The following is a 19,417-nucleotide window of genomic DNA, read 5'->3' on the forward strand; positions in this document are numbered from 1 at the left end:
GGATGTAAGGAGGTCTGAGGGGAGCTTCTGGTATGCTAGCAATCAGTTTCTTGACTTAGGTGCTGGTTGCAAGAATGTGTTCAGGTTGTGCAAATCAATCAAGTTGTATATTTCCAATCTGAGCACTTTCTTTATGCATGTAATTCAGAGCAGTTGCATTACTGGTTCCAATTCTCTACCTCTCCCTGTATCCCTGTCCTTTGCCATGTAACTTTGCAATACTTTCCTATTCTGACTGTGGAATCCACGATGTGACTTGATTTGGACAACAGAAAAAGTACAAAATAAGAGTGTACTAGTTCTTGGCCTGAGCCTCAAGAGGTCTTTTGTGTTTCTTGTCCTCTTGTACTTCTGTTATTGAGACTGTGTAGATATGGTGGGGCTAGCTCACTTATGCTAGGACCAGAGCCATGTGGAACAGAGCTGTGTCAGCTAAGGTTCTCCATCCAAACCCAGCCTGGAGCAGGCCTCTCAGTTGCTCAGCAGATGAATGAGTGAGCATAGGCAAGATCAGCCAGGCCTAGCCTAGGACGGCTGACCTCCAGCTGACTCAAAGATGCATAATCTGAAGATAACTGACTTTTAGGGTAGTTTGTTATGCAGCAAAAGCTAACTGATACAGTAGTGGAAATAAGATGATGAGGACCAAAATTGGGCAAAGTTGTAAGAAAAGAGAGGAGAGAATTGGGACAGGAGAAATGTCATTAAAAAAAAAGTATTCCATCAAGTTGGGTTTGAAATGTCACACTGCCTATTATCCTGATACTGTATGTTATCAAGAAATATAGGGACTTCCCTGGCAGTCCAGTGGTTAAGACTTCACCTTCCAATGCAGGGGGTGTGGGTTTGATCCCTGGTCTGGGAACTAAGATCCCACATGCCTCATGGCCAAAAACCAAAGCATAAAATAAAAGAAGCAATACTGTAACAAATTCAGTAAAAACTTTAGAAAGGTCCACATCAAAAAAATCTTAAAAAAAAAAAGAAATCTAGAATTTCCTGAGTCTGCAAGCCAGCCTCCCAGGGAGGCTATGGCTATTTCGGACAGAGAAGAGGTAACCAAGAACACACAGGGAGGATCTGGGTGTGGGTGGAGGAGAGTGGAGGGGAAGATAAATGGGTTTAGTTTTGGGTAGGGTTGAATTTGAGGTCTCTGAAGGACATCCAAGTAGAGTTGTCCAGCAGGGAAGAAACGCAGATGAGAAGCTCCAGTCTTTGCTGGAGGTCTAGATTTGGGTGTTCTCAACTAGCAAGTAGTAAATAAGGAATCTGGGACTGGATCTGGAAAGCCAGTGCAAATACAGCTCTAGGTATCTGTGAGAGCTGAGCCTGGCCACTCCATGGAGAGTGCTTCAGCCAATATGGGTGGTTCCTACAGGGTGGTCAACTGAAAACTGAAGCCTATTTACAATTTAATTTTTAACCTAACAGGAAAGTGGTGAATACCTCTTCAGCAAGCAGAGGGCATCACCATACACCACCGTGTCCCAGGAATCAGGAAAGAACCTCAAACTGGGCAGGTGAAACACTATGTACCTTTCATTGGAATAGCTGGTAGGACAGGGCAGGAGTGGATGGAGTAATACCGAGTGGGGCTTCTGAGCGGCAGTTAGTGGGAACAAAGGGCGAAGGATGAAGAAAGCGCCCAAGAAAGGGGAGGGAGAGCAAGGGAAAGATGGGTGGAGCCTGAAGTAGGGACAAGAGAAGAAAATTAACAGAGATGAAGCAATCAAGGGAGGTGGGACAAGAAGATGAGGAGGCAAACAGCAGGTGGGAAGAGGAGGCCAACCTGGGAGGAGAAAACTGGATTAAAGAAAGAAGAGGGGAAAAGGGGTACAAAATATATGAAGAAGGCAGTTAAGCAAGTCTGGTTACTGAATGAGAGAAGGGAAGAGGAAACAGATTATGAACGAGGGAGTGAAGAATGACAGGAGGGCAGCAAATAGAAGGGAGACAGAAAGAACCGTGTCTTAGGTGTTCTAGAGCCCAGCTGCACTTCAAAGGGCAACATCATATGGGACTCGATTCATCCGCTCCAGGAGATGGGAGATGGTGTCCCGCGGCTGAAGCCCTAGACATGAGCCTGAATCTGGACCAGCTCGGGAAGTTCCCAGGAAGAGGAGAGGCTAGGGCAGACAGACAGGATCACTACTCAGGGTCGAAATCCGTGCTTCCACGCCCACGCTCAGTTGACTCGTCTCTTCAAAGCAGAGAGAAAGCAGAGGAAATAAGGGTGGGGAGAGGCTGGTACCTGCCTGGGGGCGAGGTGGTGTGGAGGGGCCACTAATGCCGAAAGTGGCCAAGGAGAGAGGCGCCCCACCGCAGAAGGCCTGGGGGACGCGGTAAGTGGCTGGAGGCTGGGCCCAGAGTCGAAGGAAGGATTCAGGGTTGAGTGGAAGCTGGCGGAGAGTGAAGGAGCACAGGGAACCGGAGGGGTTGGGGAGATTCTGGCTGTGGATGGTCAGAGGGTGGGGACTGCGTGGCGACCACACAGAGGGTGTGTGTTAGAGCAGAAGAACTACCCTGGCTAAGTCGTACCTGTAGTTTTCTATTTCCTAGTCCCAGAAGTTGCAGCATCAGAGGTTGATGGGTGAAGAACAAATCTTCGAAGGGTAGTTAGAAGGAGAGAACAGTGGCAGGATGTGGAGAGGGGCGGACGCGCGGGCGACGGCGCGAATATGCGCTAAAGGAAGGGCGCAGGACACTAAGTTGGCTCCACGAAAGCCTTCATCCACTCTCCGCCTGGCTGCTTTCCGAAGTGCCAGCCCTGCGAAAGGGGCATCGCTGCTGAGCCTAGCCAGGGCTGGCCACTCTGAGATGGGAGGTAGGATAGACGGGCGGGAGCCAAGGCCGAAGGGGCGGACACGGGGTGGCGTCTAGCTCTCCATAAAGGGGCGGCGAGGGCCGCGCTCTCTTCTGCGCAGGCAGCGGCCACCAGCGGGGAACAGGGCGCAATGTCCGTTCGCTGCCAGGAGAGTCCGGTGCTGGCAGGCAGCGCCACTTTGGCCGTCCTGGGGGCACTGGTTCTGTGCCTCGCGGAGCCCGCCGGCTACGGGAAGTACACGGAGAGCCGGATGCCCGTGGCTACCCGCCTGTCCGCCCGCGCCGCCTGGTTCCTGCAGGAGCTGCCCTCCTTCGCGGTGCCCGCGGGGATCCTTGCCGGGCAGCCCCGCTCTCTCTTCGGCCAGCCTGCGACTGTGCTTCTGGGCCTCTTCTGCGCACATTACTTCCACAGGTAGCATAGCGTTTTCCCTTGAGGGTGCGGAGCGCAGCGCACTGCCAGGCTCCCGGCGTCCAGGAGCGCAGCGCGCGGCGCGAGCCGCTGCAAGGAAAGCGGAGCGCGGCGCGAGGGGAGCACCTGGCCGGGCCGGGGCTACGGGCCAGACGCGGGCTAGTGGAGGAGCGATCGCGGGCAGACGCCGCCTTCACTCTCCATGGCCCCGCGCGCGTCTTGGGTCCGCTTCGAATCCTTGGCCTGCTCCGGGGAAAGCGGTGGAGCGGGGCGGGAGGCAAGCTGGAAAGCCCAAGCTGGGCAGAGCTCTTGGCTCAGACAGTTACCTCTCCAACTCCGCGCCGTCCCGCGTCACCTGTGGCGTCTTGCCCACCACCCCTTCTCGTTCTCCCTTCACCTTTCCTTTGCAGGGTGGGGGTGGGCTTGTTCTGAGATCTTGAGGGAGTCTAAGTATTGGCATCTCCCGAAGGAAACTCGGCTCAGAGGGACTGGATCAACGTATCTCCGCAGGGAGATGGGCAGACCCAGACCCTGGACTTAACGGTGAGAAAGAGAACGTGATGGGAACCCACTGACCTGAGCAGAGTCCCACTTCTCAGGAACCACCGAAAAGGGACCGCGCTCACCACCAACTCGTTGCAAGCAAGTTCCGCTGGCACTAAAGTGTGGATGGGTTGAAGTTAACTTAGAGCTCAAATGTTCTTCTGAATTAAAAATCCCAAATTCAGGAGAACTTTACCTTCTGCTCTGAGAAGGAAAGACAGGAAAGAAACCAAGGGCTTTCAAGATTCGGAGAATAGATGTTTAAAAGAGACTCCTAGGGGAAGAGAAGAGCTTAAGATTCAGTTGCCTACCATGCCTAGTCATTTACCATGTCTTCTCATGTAGCCCCATAGTAACCTTGTGAGATACTGTGCCCACTTTATAGACAAAGGAACTGAGGCTGTGTAAAGTTAAGTGACTGAATGATACAGCTAGTGCCCAGCCAAATTCAAATCTAAGCCTGTGAAACTCCATGGTTTAAGACTTTCCCACCATGTTAAGCAGGCGGATACTCTGCAAGGAGAAAACAGAATCCATGGACAGAAAAGTTGCCAAACCAAATCAAGAACTGGAACAGAGGCACAGCCTTATTTTGCAGAGAATTTATGGGGTAAAAAAAAAATCAAGGAAATCTAGATTAGAAATTAGGGCAAAGAATTCCTCTGGAAGCTGAAAGGCATGATCCTCTCTCATAAGGATCATAAGGGAAAAGTGATGCCTCATTTTGGGAAAAGGAAGTGTAGAGAAACAAGTTTTAACCTCTTTTTCCATATAATCCCTTCTTATCTTCTGGATCTTTTTTATTGGTCAAGATTTAATATTTATGCAATTTTAACTGGATTCTCACTCTTTTAATAATTATTGCCAAGCAACCATTTCATAAATGGGTGTCCTTTCTGGAGCTATTTACTAACATTTTATTTTATCCAGATTTAGGTGGTTTAATTTGCACAGAAAGAAGGATGTTGGGTGTAGGAGATAAGAGACCAGCTTTTGATTTCACTGTTTTTGGAAAAGACATTTGACAGAAAAATGTGATTTTATCAGGCAATTACTTTTAACTTCTAAAACTACTGTCTATTGGCACCATAAACAATATTTTTATGAGTTCATTTCATCTTACAGTATAGATTAGTGCATTCTGACACTCTCTATTAACATAAGTTTTAGACTTGTTTTTAAAGCCAAAAGGTACTTTGCCTTAATAAATTATGACAAGTACATTTAAAAAACCAAGGAAGTAATTACTCATAAAATGAATATCAACATACTGTTCACCTTCTTCAGGGGAAAATTTAAAATGTAAAATTTAGAGGATTTGGGGATTGATTCTGCCTGAGGGAAAATTCCCCACAGAAAACACCACTCAGGGTGAGTGAGTTGTCCCTGAGGAATGAAGATGTGATGTTTGTCCACCATTCCCTTTGTGTGAACTGTTTCTTTGTGGCCACTGGACTGTTGAATCTATTATCATTTTGAGTGCTTACAAGGGGTTACGCTCTGTGCTAAACACTATGTGATTTATCTACTAATCCTCATACCAGCCCATTGAGGAAGCACTATTATCACCCCCATTTTGCAGGTGGGAAACTGGGGCGAGAAAAGCTTAAATAACTTGCCCAAGGTCACAAAGTAACCAGGGAGCCAGGGTTCAGATCCAGGGAATCTGAATCCAGATCTCAGGCTCTTAGCTACCATGATAAACTGTTTTATATTTGTTCTTGCTGCCTTGTTCTTGCCTTTTAAAAACTATATTTAGGCTTAAAATTATTTTTTAATGATAAAAATAATGAATGTTTACTAAAGAAAAAATGAAAAGTACAAAAGTAGAAAAATTCCCATAATTTCAACACTTAAGTACATTAATTGTTAATGTTTTGGAACATTTCCATCAAGGTTCTTTTTTTTTTTATCTTTATTGGGGTATAATTGCTTTACAATGGTGTGTTAGTTTCTGCTTTATAACAAAGTGAATCAGTTATACATATACATATGTTCCCATATCTCTTCCCTCTTGCGTCTCCCTCCATCAAGGTTCTAATTTTTCTTGGTCAATTTTTATACATGCTTGCTATATTGAATATATGTAGGTTTTAGTTCTGCTTGATTACTGTCTATAATAAATATTTTTCCACATTATCATAGAATCTTAGTAAATATCATCTTAGTGGCTGCTTGTTATTTCATCTAAAAACAATAATTTATCCATTAATCTATAGTTTTTTGATAATTTTAATATTTTAAAAATATAATTTATATTAAATTGGGCATTTAATTTGTCTTTTTATTTTGGCTAAATAAGGTTATGATGTACATTTTTGCACCTAAATTTTTTTCAGAAGTCATCACTATTCTCTTAGCCAGGATTCCCAGAAGTGGTTCAAAGTTATGAGCATTTTTGCCTTGAGGTTTTAGGAGTCATTAGGCTTGATAGTGAGGGCACATTAAGGAAAAAGCTCCAGGCTGCCTTGGCTTTACCCTGTGCTGTGTGTAGCTATGACACAGAGAATACGATGGAGGAACAGGGGTTCAGGAGAAAGCTGGCTCAGCTGTGGCTTAGACTCTTTTGCAAAATGTCCCTTGGGGGCTATTCAGAAAAGCAATATGTCCCATTGGATAGAAGGTGAAACTCTGCACTTTTCTCCATACAAGGGTGACATGCTAGAATGTGAGTCCCACAAGGGCAAGGAATTTTATCTCATTTGTTCATGACTGTGTCCTCAGTGTATAGAAAAGTGCCAGTACATATTTGGTACTCACTAAAATTTGTTGAATGCATGAATGAACTCTACTTCTGACATCAGTACAGGCAGTCAGAATTGTGGGAGGGCTAGCAATTACTTAGGAATCATTGCTGAGATTGCATGGCTAGGTCAACTCAGATCATTCTCTTCCCTTCAGAATCTATTGTTGTGGATATTTGGTTGGTTTAGCTACATGAAAATGACTGCTGTGTAAGCATGTTGTCTAATCCCACATCTAGAGTTGTTTGAAGTCAGAGTTATCTCACCTCTTGACCTTGACTACGGCCTGGAATGATCCTTTCCCCCCACTCTCTGATTCATCATTTTCTCAAGATGCCTTGGTGTCTCACGCAATGGTCATCACAACACCTATGCCTGTGGGAGCTTATGTTTTTTCAAGACTTGGGTGTGACCTTGGTATTTAGATGAAAAAGAAAACTGTTTTCAAATAAAGGTGACTATTCTGTAAAAAGTTGCTGGCAGTGTGACCTTCCTTGATGCACATGCAGAAGCAGAGGGCAATGCACACATTGGAGTCTGTTTGAATTTGGAAAGAACTTTCCTGGGGTTTAGATGCTGAAAATAATGACATTTTCTATTCAGCCTAATAAAATGATGGATTAAATGGGAGGCCTTTTTTTTCTTTCTTTGAATTTTATTTTATTTATTTTTTTATACAACAGGTTATTATTAGTTATCCATTTTATACATATCAGTGTATATATGTCAATCGCAATCTCCCAGTTCATCACACCACACCCCGCCCCGCCACCACTTTTCTCCCTTTGTGTCCATACGTTTGTTCTCTACATCTGTGTCTCTATTTCTGCCCTGGAAACAGGTTCGTCTGTACCATTTTTCTAGGTTTCACATATATGCGTTAATATACGATATTTGTTTTTCTCTTTCTGATGTACTTCACTCTGTATGACAGTCTCTAGATCCATCCACATCTCTACAAAATGAGCCAATTTCGTTCCTTTTTATGGCTGAGTAATATTCCATTGTATATATGTACCACATCTTTTTTTTTTTTTGCGGTACGTGGACCTCTCACTGTTGTGGCCTCTCCCGTTGTGGAGCACAGGCTCTGGACACACAGGCTCAGCGGCCATGGCTCACGGGCCTAGCCGCTCTGCGGTATGTGGGATCTTCCCAGACCGGGGCACGAACCCGTGTCCCCTGCATCGGCAGGCAGACTCTCAACCACTGCGCCACCAGGGAAGGCCCCACATCTTCTTTATCCATTTGTCCGTTGACGGGCATTTAGGGTGCTTCCATGACCTGGCTATTGTACATGGTGCTGCAGTGAATATTGGTGTGCATGTGTCTTTTTGAATTATGGTTTTCTCTGAGTATATGCCCAGTAGTGGGTTTGCTGGGTGATGTGGTACTTCTATTTTTAGTTATTTAAGGAACATCCATACTGTTCTACATACTGGCTGTATCAATTTACATGCCTGCCAACAGTACAAGAGGGTTCCCTTTTCTCCACACCCTCTCCAGCATTTGTTGTCTGTAAATTTTCTGATGACGCCCATTCTAACTGGTGTGAGGTGAAAACTCGTAGTTTTGATTTACATTTCTCTAATAATTAGTGATGTTGAGCAGCTTTTCATGTGCTTCTTGCCCATCTGTATGTCTTCTTTGGAGAAATGTCTATTTAGGTCTTCTGCCCATTTTTGGATTGGGTTGTTTGTTTTCTTAATATTGAGCTGCATGAGCTGTTTATATATTTTGGAGATTAATCCTTTGTCCGATGATTCATTTGCAAATATTTTCTCCCATTCTGAGGGTTGTCTTTTCGTCTTGTTTGTAGTTTCCTTTGCTTTATAAAAGCTTTTAAGTTTCATTAGGTCCCACTTGTTTATTTTTGTTTTTATTTCCATTACTCTAGGAGGCGGATCAAAAAAGATCTTGCTGTAATTTATGTCAAAGAGTGTTCTTCCTATATTTTCCTCTAAGAGTTTTATAGTGTCTGGTCTTACAATTAGGTCTCTAATCCATTTTGAGTTTATTTTTGTGTATGGTGTTAGGGAATGTTCTAATTTCATTCTTTTATATGTAGCTGTCCAGTTTTCCCTGCACCACTTATTGAAGAGACTGTCTTTTGTCCATTGTATATCCTTGCCTCCTTTGTCATAGATTCGTTGACCATAGGTGTGTGGGTTTATCTCTGGGCTTTCTATCCTGTTCCATTGATCTATATTTCTGTTTTTTGTGTTGTGTACTATATTGTCTTGATTACTGTAGCTTTGTAGTATAGTCTGAAGTCAGGGAGTCTGATTCCTCCAGCTCCGTTTTTTTTCCCTCAAGATTGCATTGGCTATTTGGGGTCTTTTGTGTCTACATACAAATTTTAAGGTTTTTTTGTTCTAGTTCTGTAAAATATGCCTTTGGTAATTTGATAGGGATTGCATTGAATCTGTAGATTCCTTTGGATAGTATAGTCAATTTCACAATATTGATTCTTCCAATCCAAGAACATGGTATGTCTCTCCATCTGTTTCTATCATTTTTAATTTCTTTCAACAGTGTCTTATAGTTTTTTGTATACAGGTATTCTGTCTCCCTAGGTAGGTTTGTTCCTAGGTATTTTACTCTGTTTGTTGCAATGGTAAATGGGAGTGTTTCCTTAGTATCTCTTTCAGATTTTTCATTATTAGTATATAGGAATGCAAGGGATTTCTGTGCATTAATTTTGTATCCTGCAACTTTACCAAATTCATTGATTAGCTCTAGTAGTTTTCTGGTAGCATCGTTAGGATTCTCTATGTATAGTATCATGTCATCTGCAAACAGTAACAGTTTTACTTCTTTTCCAGTTTGTATTAATTTATTTCTTTTTCTTCTCTGATTGCCATGGCTAGGACTTCCAAAACTATGTTGAATAATAGTGGCAAGAGTGCACATCCTTATCTTGTTCCAGATCTTAGAGGAAATGCTTTCAGTTTTTCACCATTGAGAATGATATTTGTTGTGGGTTTGTCGTATATGGCCTTTAATATGTTGAGGTAGGTTCCTTCTGTGCCCACTCTCTGGAGAGTTTTTATCATAAATGGGTGTTGAATTTTGTCAAAAGCTTTTTCTGCATTTATTGAGTTGATCATATGGTTTCTATTCTTCAATTTTTTAATATGGTGTATCACATTGATTGATTTGAGTATATTGAAGAATCCTTGCATCCCTGGGATAAAACCCACTTAATCGTGGTGTATGATCCTTTGAATGTGTTGTTGGATTCTGTTTGCTAGTATTTCGTTGATGATTTCTGCATCTATATTCATAACTCAGTGATACTGGTTTGTAATTTTCTTTTTTTGTAGTATCTTTGTCTGGTTTTGGTATCAGGGGGATGGTGGCCTTGTACAATGAGTTTGGGAGTGTTCCTTCCTCTGCAGTTTTTTGGAAGAGTTAGAGAGGGATGGGTGTTAGCTCTTCTCTAAATGTTAGATAGAATTCACCTGTGAAGCCATCTGGTCATGGACTTTTGTTTTTTGGAAGATTTAAAATCACAGTTTGAATTCCATTACTCGTGATTGGTCTGTTCATAATTTGTGTTTCTTCCTGGTTCAGTCTTGGAAGGCTATACCTTTCTAACAATTTGTACGTTTCTTCCAGGTTGTCCATTTTATTGGCATAGAGTTGCTTGTAGTAGTCTCTTAGGTTGCTTTGTATTTCTGTGGTGTCTGTTGTAAGTTCTCCTTTTTCATTTCTAATTTTATTGATTTGCGTCCTCTCCCTCTTTTTCTTGATGAATCTGGCTAATGGTTTATCAATTTTGTTTATCTTCTCAATGTACCAGCTTTTAGTTTTATTGATCTTTGCTATTGTTCTCTTTGTTTCTATTTCATTTATTTCTGCTCTGATCTTTATGATTTCTTTCCTTCTGCTAACTTTGGGTTTTCTTTGTTCTTCTTTCTCTAATTCCTTTAGGTGTAAGGTTAGATTGTTTATTTGAGATTTATCTTGTTTCTTGAGGTAGGCTTGTACAGCTATAAACTTCCCTCTTAGAACTGCTTTTTCTGCATCCCATAGGTTTTGGATTGTCATGCTTTCATTGTCATTTGTCTCTAGGTATTTTTTGATTTCCTCTTTGATTTCTGTAGTGATCTCTTGGTTATTTAGTAACGTAGTGTTTAGCCTCCATGTGTTTTTGTTTTTTACGTTTTTTTCCCCTGTAATTCATTTCTAATCTCATAGTGTTGTGGTCAGAAAAGATGCTTGATATGATTTCAGTTTTCTTCAAGTTACTGAGGCTTGATTTGTGAACCAAAATGTGATCAGTCCTGGAGAATGTTCCGTGCACACTTGAGAAGAAAGTGTAATCTGCTGTTTTTGGATGGAATGTCCTATAAATATTAAGTCTATCTGGTCTATTGTGTCATTTAAAGCTTCTGTTTCCTTATTTATTTTCATTTTGGATCATCTGTCCATTGGTGTAAGTGAGGTGTTAAAGTCCCCCACTATTATTGTGTTACTGTCGATTTCTTCTTTTACAGCTGTTAGCAGTTGCCTTATGTATTGATGTGCTCCTATGTTGGGTGCACATGTTTATAATTGTTAAACCTCCTTCTTGGGTTGATCGCTTGATCATTATGTTGTGTCCTTCCTTGTCTCTTGTAACATTCTTTATTTTAAAGTCTATTTTATCTGATACGAGTATTGCTACTCCAGCTTTCTTTTGATTTGCATTTGCATGGAATATCTTTTTCCATCCCCTCACTTTCAGTCTGTATGTGTCCCTAGGTCTGAAGTGGGTCTCTTGTAGACAGCATATATATGGGTCTTGTTTTTGTATCCATTCAGCCAGCCTGTGTCATTTGGTTGGAGCATTTTTCCATTCACGTTTAAGGTATTTATCAATATGTATGTTCCTATGACCATTTTCTTAATTGTTTTGGGTTTGTTTTTGTAGGTCCTTTTCTTCCCTTGTGTTTCCCACTTAGAGAAGTTCCTTTAGCATTTGTTGTAGAGCTGGTTTGGTGGTGCTGATTTCTCTTAGCTTTTGCTTGTCTGTAAAGCTTTTGATTTCTCCATCGAATCTGAATGAGATCCTTGCTGGGTAGAGTAATCTTGGTTATAGGTTCTTCCCTTTCATCACTTTAAGTGTATCATGCCACTCCCTTCTGGCTTGTAGAGTTTCTGCTGAGAAATCAGCTGTTAACCTTTTGGGAGTTCCCTTGTATGTTATTTGTCGTTTTTCCCTTGCTGCTTTCAATAATTTTTCTTGGTCTTTAATTTTTGCCAAATTGATTACTATGTGTCTTGGAGTGTTTCTCCTTGGGTTTATCCTGTATGGGACTCTCTGTGCTTCCTGGACTTGGGTGGCTATTTCCTTTCCCATGTTAGGGAAGTTTTCAACTATAATCTCTTCCAATTTTTTCTCGGGTCCTTTGTCTCTTTCTTCTCCTTCTGGGACCACTATAATGTGAATGTTTTTGCATTTAATGTTGTCCCAGAAGTCTCTTAGGATGTCTTCACCTCTTTTCATTCTTTTTTCATTATTCTGTTCTGCAGCAGTGAATTCCACCATTCTGTCTTCCAGGTCACTTATCCTTTCTTTTGCCTCAGTTATTCTGCTATTGATTCCTTCTAGTGTAGTTTTCATTTCAGTTATTGTATTGTTCATCTCTGTTTGTTTGTTCTTTAATTCTTCTAGGTCTTTGTTAAACATTTCTTGCATCTTCTCCATCTTTGCCTCTATTGTTTTTCTGAGGTCCTGGGTCATCTTCACTATCATTATTCTGAATTCTTTTTCTGTAAGGTTGCCTATCTCTACTTCATTTAGTTGTTTTTCTGGGGTTTTATCTTGTTCCTTCATGTGGTATGTAGCCCTCTGCCTTTTCATCTATCTTTCTGTGAATGTGGTTTTTGTTCCACAGGCTGTAGGATTGTAGTTCTTCTTGCTTCTGCTGTCTGTCCTCTGGTGGATGAGGCTATCTAAGAGGCTTGTGCAGGTTTCCTGATGGGAGGGACTGGTGGCAGGTAGAGCTGGGTGTTGCTCTGGTGGGCAGAGCTCAGGAAAACTTTAATCTGCTTGACTGCTGTTGGGTGGGGCTGGGTTCCCTCCCTGTTGGTTGTTTGGCCTGAGGCAACCCAACACTGGAGCCTACCTGGGCTCTTTGGTGGGGCTAATGGCAGACTGGGAGGGCTCACAGCAAGGAGTACTTCCCAGAACTTCTGCTGCTAGTGTCCTTGTCCCCAGGGTGAGCCACAGCCACCCCCCGCCTCTGCAGGAGACCCTGCAACACTTGCAGGTAGGTCTGGTTCAGTCTCCTATGGGATCACTGCTCCTTCCCCTGGGTCCCGATGTGCACACTACTTTGTGTATGCCTTCCAAGAGTGCAGTCTGTTTCCCCTAGTCCTGTCAAAGTCCTGCAATCAAATCCCACTAGCCTTCAAAGTCTGATTCTCTAGGAATTCCTCCTCCTGTTGCTGGACCCCCGGGTTGGGACGCCTGACGTGGGGCTCAGAACCTTCACTTCAGTGGGTGGACTTCTGTGGTATAAGTGTTCTCCAGTTTGTGAGTCACCCACCCAGCCGTTATGGGATTTGATTTTGTTGTGATTGCGCCCCTCCTACCGTCTCATTGTGGCTTCTCCTTGGTCTTTGGATGTGGGGTATCTTTTTTGGTGAGTTCCAGTGTCTTCGTGTTGATGATTGCTCAGAAGTTAGTTGTGAATCCAGTGCTCTCCCAAGAGGGAGTGCACCTACGTCCTTCTACTCTGCCATCTTGAACCAATCTCTCAATAAGAGGCCTTTTTGCTCGAATGCTCAGTTCATTCTCCAGCACCATGAATTCTTCCCCATCCTTCAAGACTCAGATCGGGCATCACTTCCTCCAAGAAGGCTTCTCTGTGTCCTTTCTCCTTTTGTAAGTCAAGGTGTGGTTTTCATAGTAGCCAGTGTGGCCTTCCATGAGGCACTTCACACACAGGATCATAATTCTCTGTTTTAAGGAAACGTCACATCTGTCTAGCCTCCTCATTTTATAGAAGCAGAGCACCACAAAGTTAAGACAATTAGGGGCAAAGAGGGCACTGGAACTTGAGTCTCATCATGTGCCGTGTCAATGCTTCTCCAATCTCATAAGACCTGCAGATGTGTCAAATATTCAGAAGTAATCAAACCTCATGAAGGAAATTATTCATTGGCTGAGAATCAGGAGGATGATTAATACGGACATTGGAAACCACCTAGAAAAATCTCTCCTCTTACACACTGAGAAGGAAGTCCCAGGCAGAATAAACTGAATTCTTGTGGTCACTTATTCATGTGTTAAGGACATTCATGAGGCATAATTTGGATCAATTAAACTGGGGGTCAGCAAACTTTTTCTGTAGAAAAGCCAGATAGTAGCTGTTTCAGGCTTTGTCGTAATGCAGTCTCTGTCACAACCACTCAACTCTGCTCTTGTAGCATGAAAACAGCACAGACAATTATCTAGACAAATGAGTGAGGTAATGTTCCAGTAAAACTTTATTTACAAAAACAGGTATTGGGCTGTATTTGGCCTGTGGGTCATAGTTTGCTAGCCTCTGCTTAAGAAAACCATGTGTGGCATAGCTTTACATTCAGTGCTCTGGTAGTTCTATTATAAAATTTTGTTAAATCCTATAGTAAAGTACTGGGCATAGTCTAGAAAATTTCTGCTACATTTAAATAGGAATTTGGTAGTAAATCTGATTTTCTGTGAATTCCTGGGTTGCAAGTCCTTTATTTGATCCTTTGTGGGAAATAGTAGGACTCTTGGAGTTTACATTCTAAATGGGATGACATCATAAGCACATCTGAAACATATACAGCTATGTTTGCCAAAAATGTAAACAAGATTTAGAGATCTTGACCACTTTTACCACATTGAAGAAAGGTCCAACTTATTGCTCATGTTAAGTCTAATTTAATGTCACTTAACAAACAAGATAAGGAAACAGTGATCCAAGCTGGTTAAGTGATGTGTATGAAGTTACATGGTGAGGAAGGGGTAGAGTGGGGCTTGAACTTAGGTGTCCTAATTCTTTATCAGAGTTCCACATGCTCAGAACTGTGCTGGGTCCTAGGGGAGCACACAAAAGAAACACAAAGCTGGTGCTTGCCCTCCAGGAGAAAGGCAGGAAAACGCATCATAGTGTGTCTGACACTCTTTCTGGTGTGAAAGTTTGGTGGTGGTAATGTCAGTGTGAGAAGCTCAGGACAGGTGGGAAAATGCAAATTGAGGGACATGTGGGCCATGGTCCACAAGGGGGACCGTGGTCATGCCACTGAACATGCTGAGGTCTCTGGTGCCTCTGTGTTTGAGTGTGCATGGAAGAGTGGGCAGATGGGTGGGTGGGTTTTGAGGGAACCCAATAAATGGCACCCTTCTTCCCCCACCCAAGTTCATAATCAACTAAGAGACAGATCCAGGAATTAGGCAACTAGAGACAAATTACTACCCTTATTAGTGGTAAAGCTGGTTTGGGGCAACATGGCTTCCATTTTGGATCCTAACACTGTCCCTCAGAAAAACTCAGCGACAACAGATGGCTGAATACTATGGGCCTTACCCAGTGGTGCCTGTTCTGGAAAGATAGCAGAACGGAAGAAGGGCTGCACTGCACACACCCCTAGAGAGGTCCTGCTTTCAAATTTACCAATTGGGTAATTTACTCCTCCTTTCCTGAGGAGCAATGAGTGAGGGAGAGTGGAAAGGCAAGGAGGTATACTCAAATGAAAGGTCCTCGGCCAGCAGGAGGGAGAACATTAATGTTTTCTGTTACAAGATAGAATATGAAAGTTGTCTACGTGTTGATTTTTGCCAGAGCCTGGCAACTTGGTTCTGGAATCTGGGGCACTTCCCTTTCTGCTTTTTGACTCCTTGCCACATATGGCAATGGAGACATTAAAGGCTGGACTCAAGATGTTTAAAAAGTTGCTGGGCTCAACCCAGCAGCCTTTAAGGAGACTCATCGTAGGAGCTCTAAATTTTAAAACCCTCTGAACCAGGGCCAACAGTGCAATTTGCCTTCCATTTGGTTATGGAAGGGGGGATATGGGAAGGAGAAACCAATATTTATTGAGCTCCAGGTGTTCCAGGAATTATGTTACGTGTTTTATATCAGTTATCTCATTTTATCCTTGAGACAATCTCTGTTATTAATGCAATTTCACAAATAACTGCACTCTGTCTGATTGCAGTGATTGGTGGGAGTGAGGGGGAGTGATGACTAAGCACTTAGCTGGTCCTGTAAAGATGGTCTATGTGGGTGGGAATGAGATGTTCAGTCAGGAAAAGGGGTCTGTTTGGTGACCTATGACTTAAAATTGCCCTGTGTGCCATATGTACTCCGTCTTAGAATACCTTTTTAATACCAAATATCTTTTGTTTCTTTTAACATTTTTATTGGAGTATAATTGCTTTACAATGGTGTGTTAGTTTCTGCTTTATAACAAAGTGAATCAGCTATACATATACATATATCCCCATATCTCCTCCCTCTTGCATCTCCCTCTCACCCTCCCTATCCCATGCTTCTAAATGGTCACAAAGCACGGAGCTGATCTCCCTGTGCTATGCGGCTGCTTCCCACAATACCAAATATCTTTTGTATCTATGCCATAATATCTGATCCTACTATCCAAGCCTTAAATCAGGTCTGGGCCATTTTCAAAATTCTTCCATTTACTTGCTTTGTGTTGTCAAGGCTGATCCTAAAAGTTACTGTGAAGAAAATAAGGCAGTTTGCTTTTGACATTTTTCCTATTTGACCATGAAAAACCCCCAACTCCCTTTCTGTGTACAGTCTCTGTTTCTCTCTTCTGCCTCTATCTGTACTCTTTCAACAGCAGTACTTGGTCTCACTTCAGTCTCCCAGTGAATGTTCTTTACTTACCCAAAGTTGCCTATCAGATAAACAAATCTAAACACTAGTGTTTGGGGTCCTTTGTTTTCTTATTATTGAGTTTTGAAAGTTCTTTATATATTCTAGATACAAATTCTTTACCAGATATATACTTTGCAAATAATTTCTCCTACTATGTGTGGCTTGTCTTTTTCATTCTTTTAACCATATCTTTTGAAAAGCAGAGGTTTTTAATTGTGATGAAGTCCAATTTTTCTGTTTGTTTTCATGCAGTTAAATCTAAGAAATCTTTGCCTAGTCTAAAGTCACATGGGTTTTTTTCTTATGTTTTCTTATAAAAGGTTTATTATTTTAGGTTTTACATTTATGTCTATGATCTATTTTGAGTTAATTCTTATATGGAGTTAGAAATATGAATCAAAGTTCTTTCTTTTGCCTATAGATAGCCAATTATTCCAGTACCATTTGTTGAAAATACTTTTCTTTCTCTAATGAAATTGCTCCTGCACCTCATGATATGAACAGATAGTTTGCTAAAGAAAACATATGAATGGCAAATAAAAACGGAGAAAGATGCTCAACATCATTAGTCATTAGGGAAATGCTAATTAAACCACAGTGGGATACTACTATGCCTCCATTAGAATGGCTAGAATAAAAAGACTGAACATACCAAGTGCTACTGAGGATATGGAAGACTAGAATTCTTATACATTGTTGATAGGAATGTAAAATGACGACCACTTTGGAAAACATTTTGAAGTCTCTTAAAAAGTTAAACATAAACATACCATGTGGGGGGACCTTGAAGATGGCGGAAGAGTAAGACGCGGAGATCGCCTTCCTCCCCACGGATACACCAGAAATACATCCACACGTGGAACAACTCCTACAGAACTCCTACTGAAGGCTGGCAGAAGACCTCAGACCTCCCAAAAGGCAAGAAACTCCCCACGTAACTGGGTAGGGCAAAAGAAAAAACAGAGACAAAAGAATAAGGACGGCACCTGCACCAGTGGGAGGGAGCTGTGAAGGAGGAAAAGTTTCCACACACTAGGAAGCCCCTCCGCGGGCGGAGACTGCGGGAGGCAGAGGGGGGAGTTTCGGGACCGCGGAGTAGTGCACAGCGACGGGTGCGGAGGGCAAAGCGGGGAGATTCCTGCACAGACGATCGGTGCTGACCGGCACTCACCAGCCCGAGTGGCTTGTCTGCTCACCCGCCGGGGCGGGCGGGGCTGCGAGCTGAGGCTCGGGTTTCGGTTTTGGACGGAGCTCAGGGAGAGGACTGGGGTTGGCGGCTTGAACATAGCCTGAAGGGGTTAGTGCACCACGACTAGCCGGGAGGGAGTTCGGGGAAAAGCCTGCACCGGCCGAAGAGGCAAGAGACTTTTTCTTCCCTCTTTGTTTCCTGGTGCGCGAGGAGAGGGGTTTAAGAGCACTGCTTAAAGGAACTCCAGAGACGGGCGCGAGCCGCGGCTAAAAGCGTGAGCCCCCGAGACGGGCGCGAGCCGCGGCTGAAGGCGCAAACCCCAGAGACGGGCGCGAGCCGCGGCTAAAACCGCGGACCCCAGAGACGGGCGGGAGACGCTAAGGCTGCTGCTGCCGCCACCAAGGGGCCTGTGTGCGAGCACAGGTCACTCTCCACACCCCTCTTCCGCGGAGCCTGTGCAGCCCGCCACTGCCAGGTTCTCGGGATCCAGGGACAACTTCCCCGGGACAACGCACGGCGGGCCTCAGGCTGGTGCAACGTCACGCCGGCCTCTGCCGCAACGTCACGCTGCCTCTGCCGCCGCAGGCCCGCCCCGCACGCAGTGCCCCTCCTTCCCCCATCCCCCAACCCCCGGCCTGAGTGAGCCGGAGGCCCCGAATCAGCGGCTCCTTTAACCCCGTCCTGTCTGAGCGAAAAAACAGACGCCCTCCAGCGACCTACACGCAGAGGCAGGGCCAAATCCAAAGCTGAGCTCCTGTGAGCTGTGAGAACAGAGAAGAGAAAGGGAAATCTCTCCCAGCAGCCACAGAAGCAGCGGATTAAAGCTCCACAATCAACTTGATATACCCTGCATCTGTGGAATACCTGAATAGACAAGGAATGATCCCAAATTGAAGAGGTGGAATTTAGGAGCGAGATCTATGATTTTTTTCCCTTTTCCTCTTTTTGTGAATGTGTACGTGTATGCTTCTGTGTGAGATCTGGTCTGTATACTCTTGCTTCCACCATTTGTCCTAGGGCTCTATCCGTCCATGACTTTTTTTAAAAAATTCTTTTTCTTAATAATTAAGTTTAATTGTAATAACTTTATTATACTTTACCTTCGTTCTTTCTTTCTTTCCTTCCTTCCTTCCCTCCTTTAGACAACGAATCACCCCAAATTGAGGAGGTGGTCTCAGGGAGCAGGATTTATGATTTTTCCCCCTTTACCTCTTTTTGTGAAGGTGTATGTGTATGCTTCTGTGTAAGATTTTCTCTGTATAGCTTTGCTTCCAACATTTGTCCTAAGGTTCTATCCGTCCCCTTTTTTTTTTTTCTAAATATTTTTTAATTCAATAACTATATTATACTTTATTTTATTTTAACTGTATCATCTTTCTTTCTGTCTTTTTTCCTTCTTTCCCTCCTTCCTTCCTTCCTCCCTCCCTCCCTCCCTCCCTCCTTTCTTTCCTTCTTTGCTTCTTCCTTCCTTCCTTTCCTCCTTTCCTTCTTTCTTTACTCATACTTCTACTAATTCTCCCTACTTTTTCTCCCTTTTATTCTGAGCTGTGTGGATGAAAGGCTCTTGGTGCTCCAGCCAGGAGTCAGGGCTCTGCCTCTGAGGTAGGAGAGCCAACTTCAGGACACTGGTCAACAAGAGACCTCCCAGCTCCACATAATATTAAACGGTGGAAATATCCCAGAGACCTCCATCTTAACACCAGCACCCAGCTTCACTCAACGACCAGCAAGCCACAGTGCTGGACAACCTATGCCAAACAACTAGCAAAACAGGAACACAACCCCACCCATTAGCAGAGAGGCTGCCTAAAATCATAATAAGGCCACAGACACCCCAAAACAC

General features: G+C 43.4%; 1 protein-coding gene across 1 annotated transcript in view; it reads left to right on the forward strand.

Moving 5' to 3' along the window:
- Positions 1 to 2,954: 2,954 nt before the first annotated feature.
- SRD5A2 (steroid 5 alpha-reductase 2) overlaps positions 2,955 to 19,417 on the forward strand; it is a 71,279-nt gene continuing 54,816 nt past the window's right edge. Inside the window, exon 1 of the mRNA XM_065891486.1 lies at positions 2,955 to 3,235. Within this exon, the coding sequence (XP_065747558.1) occupies positions 2,955 to 3,235 (281 nt within the window). The remainder of the gene's footprint in view (positions 3,236 to 19,417) is intronic.

Source organism: Phocoena phocoena, chromosome 14, assembly GCF_963924675.1.
Source record: "Phocoena phocoena chromosome 14, mPhoPho1.1, whole genome shotgun sequence".
In the NCBI taxonomy this organism is placed as follows: Eukaryota; Metazoa; Chordata; class Mammalia; order Artiodactyla; family Phocoenidae; genus Phocoena; species Phocoena phocoena.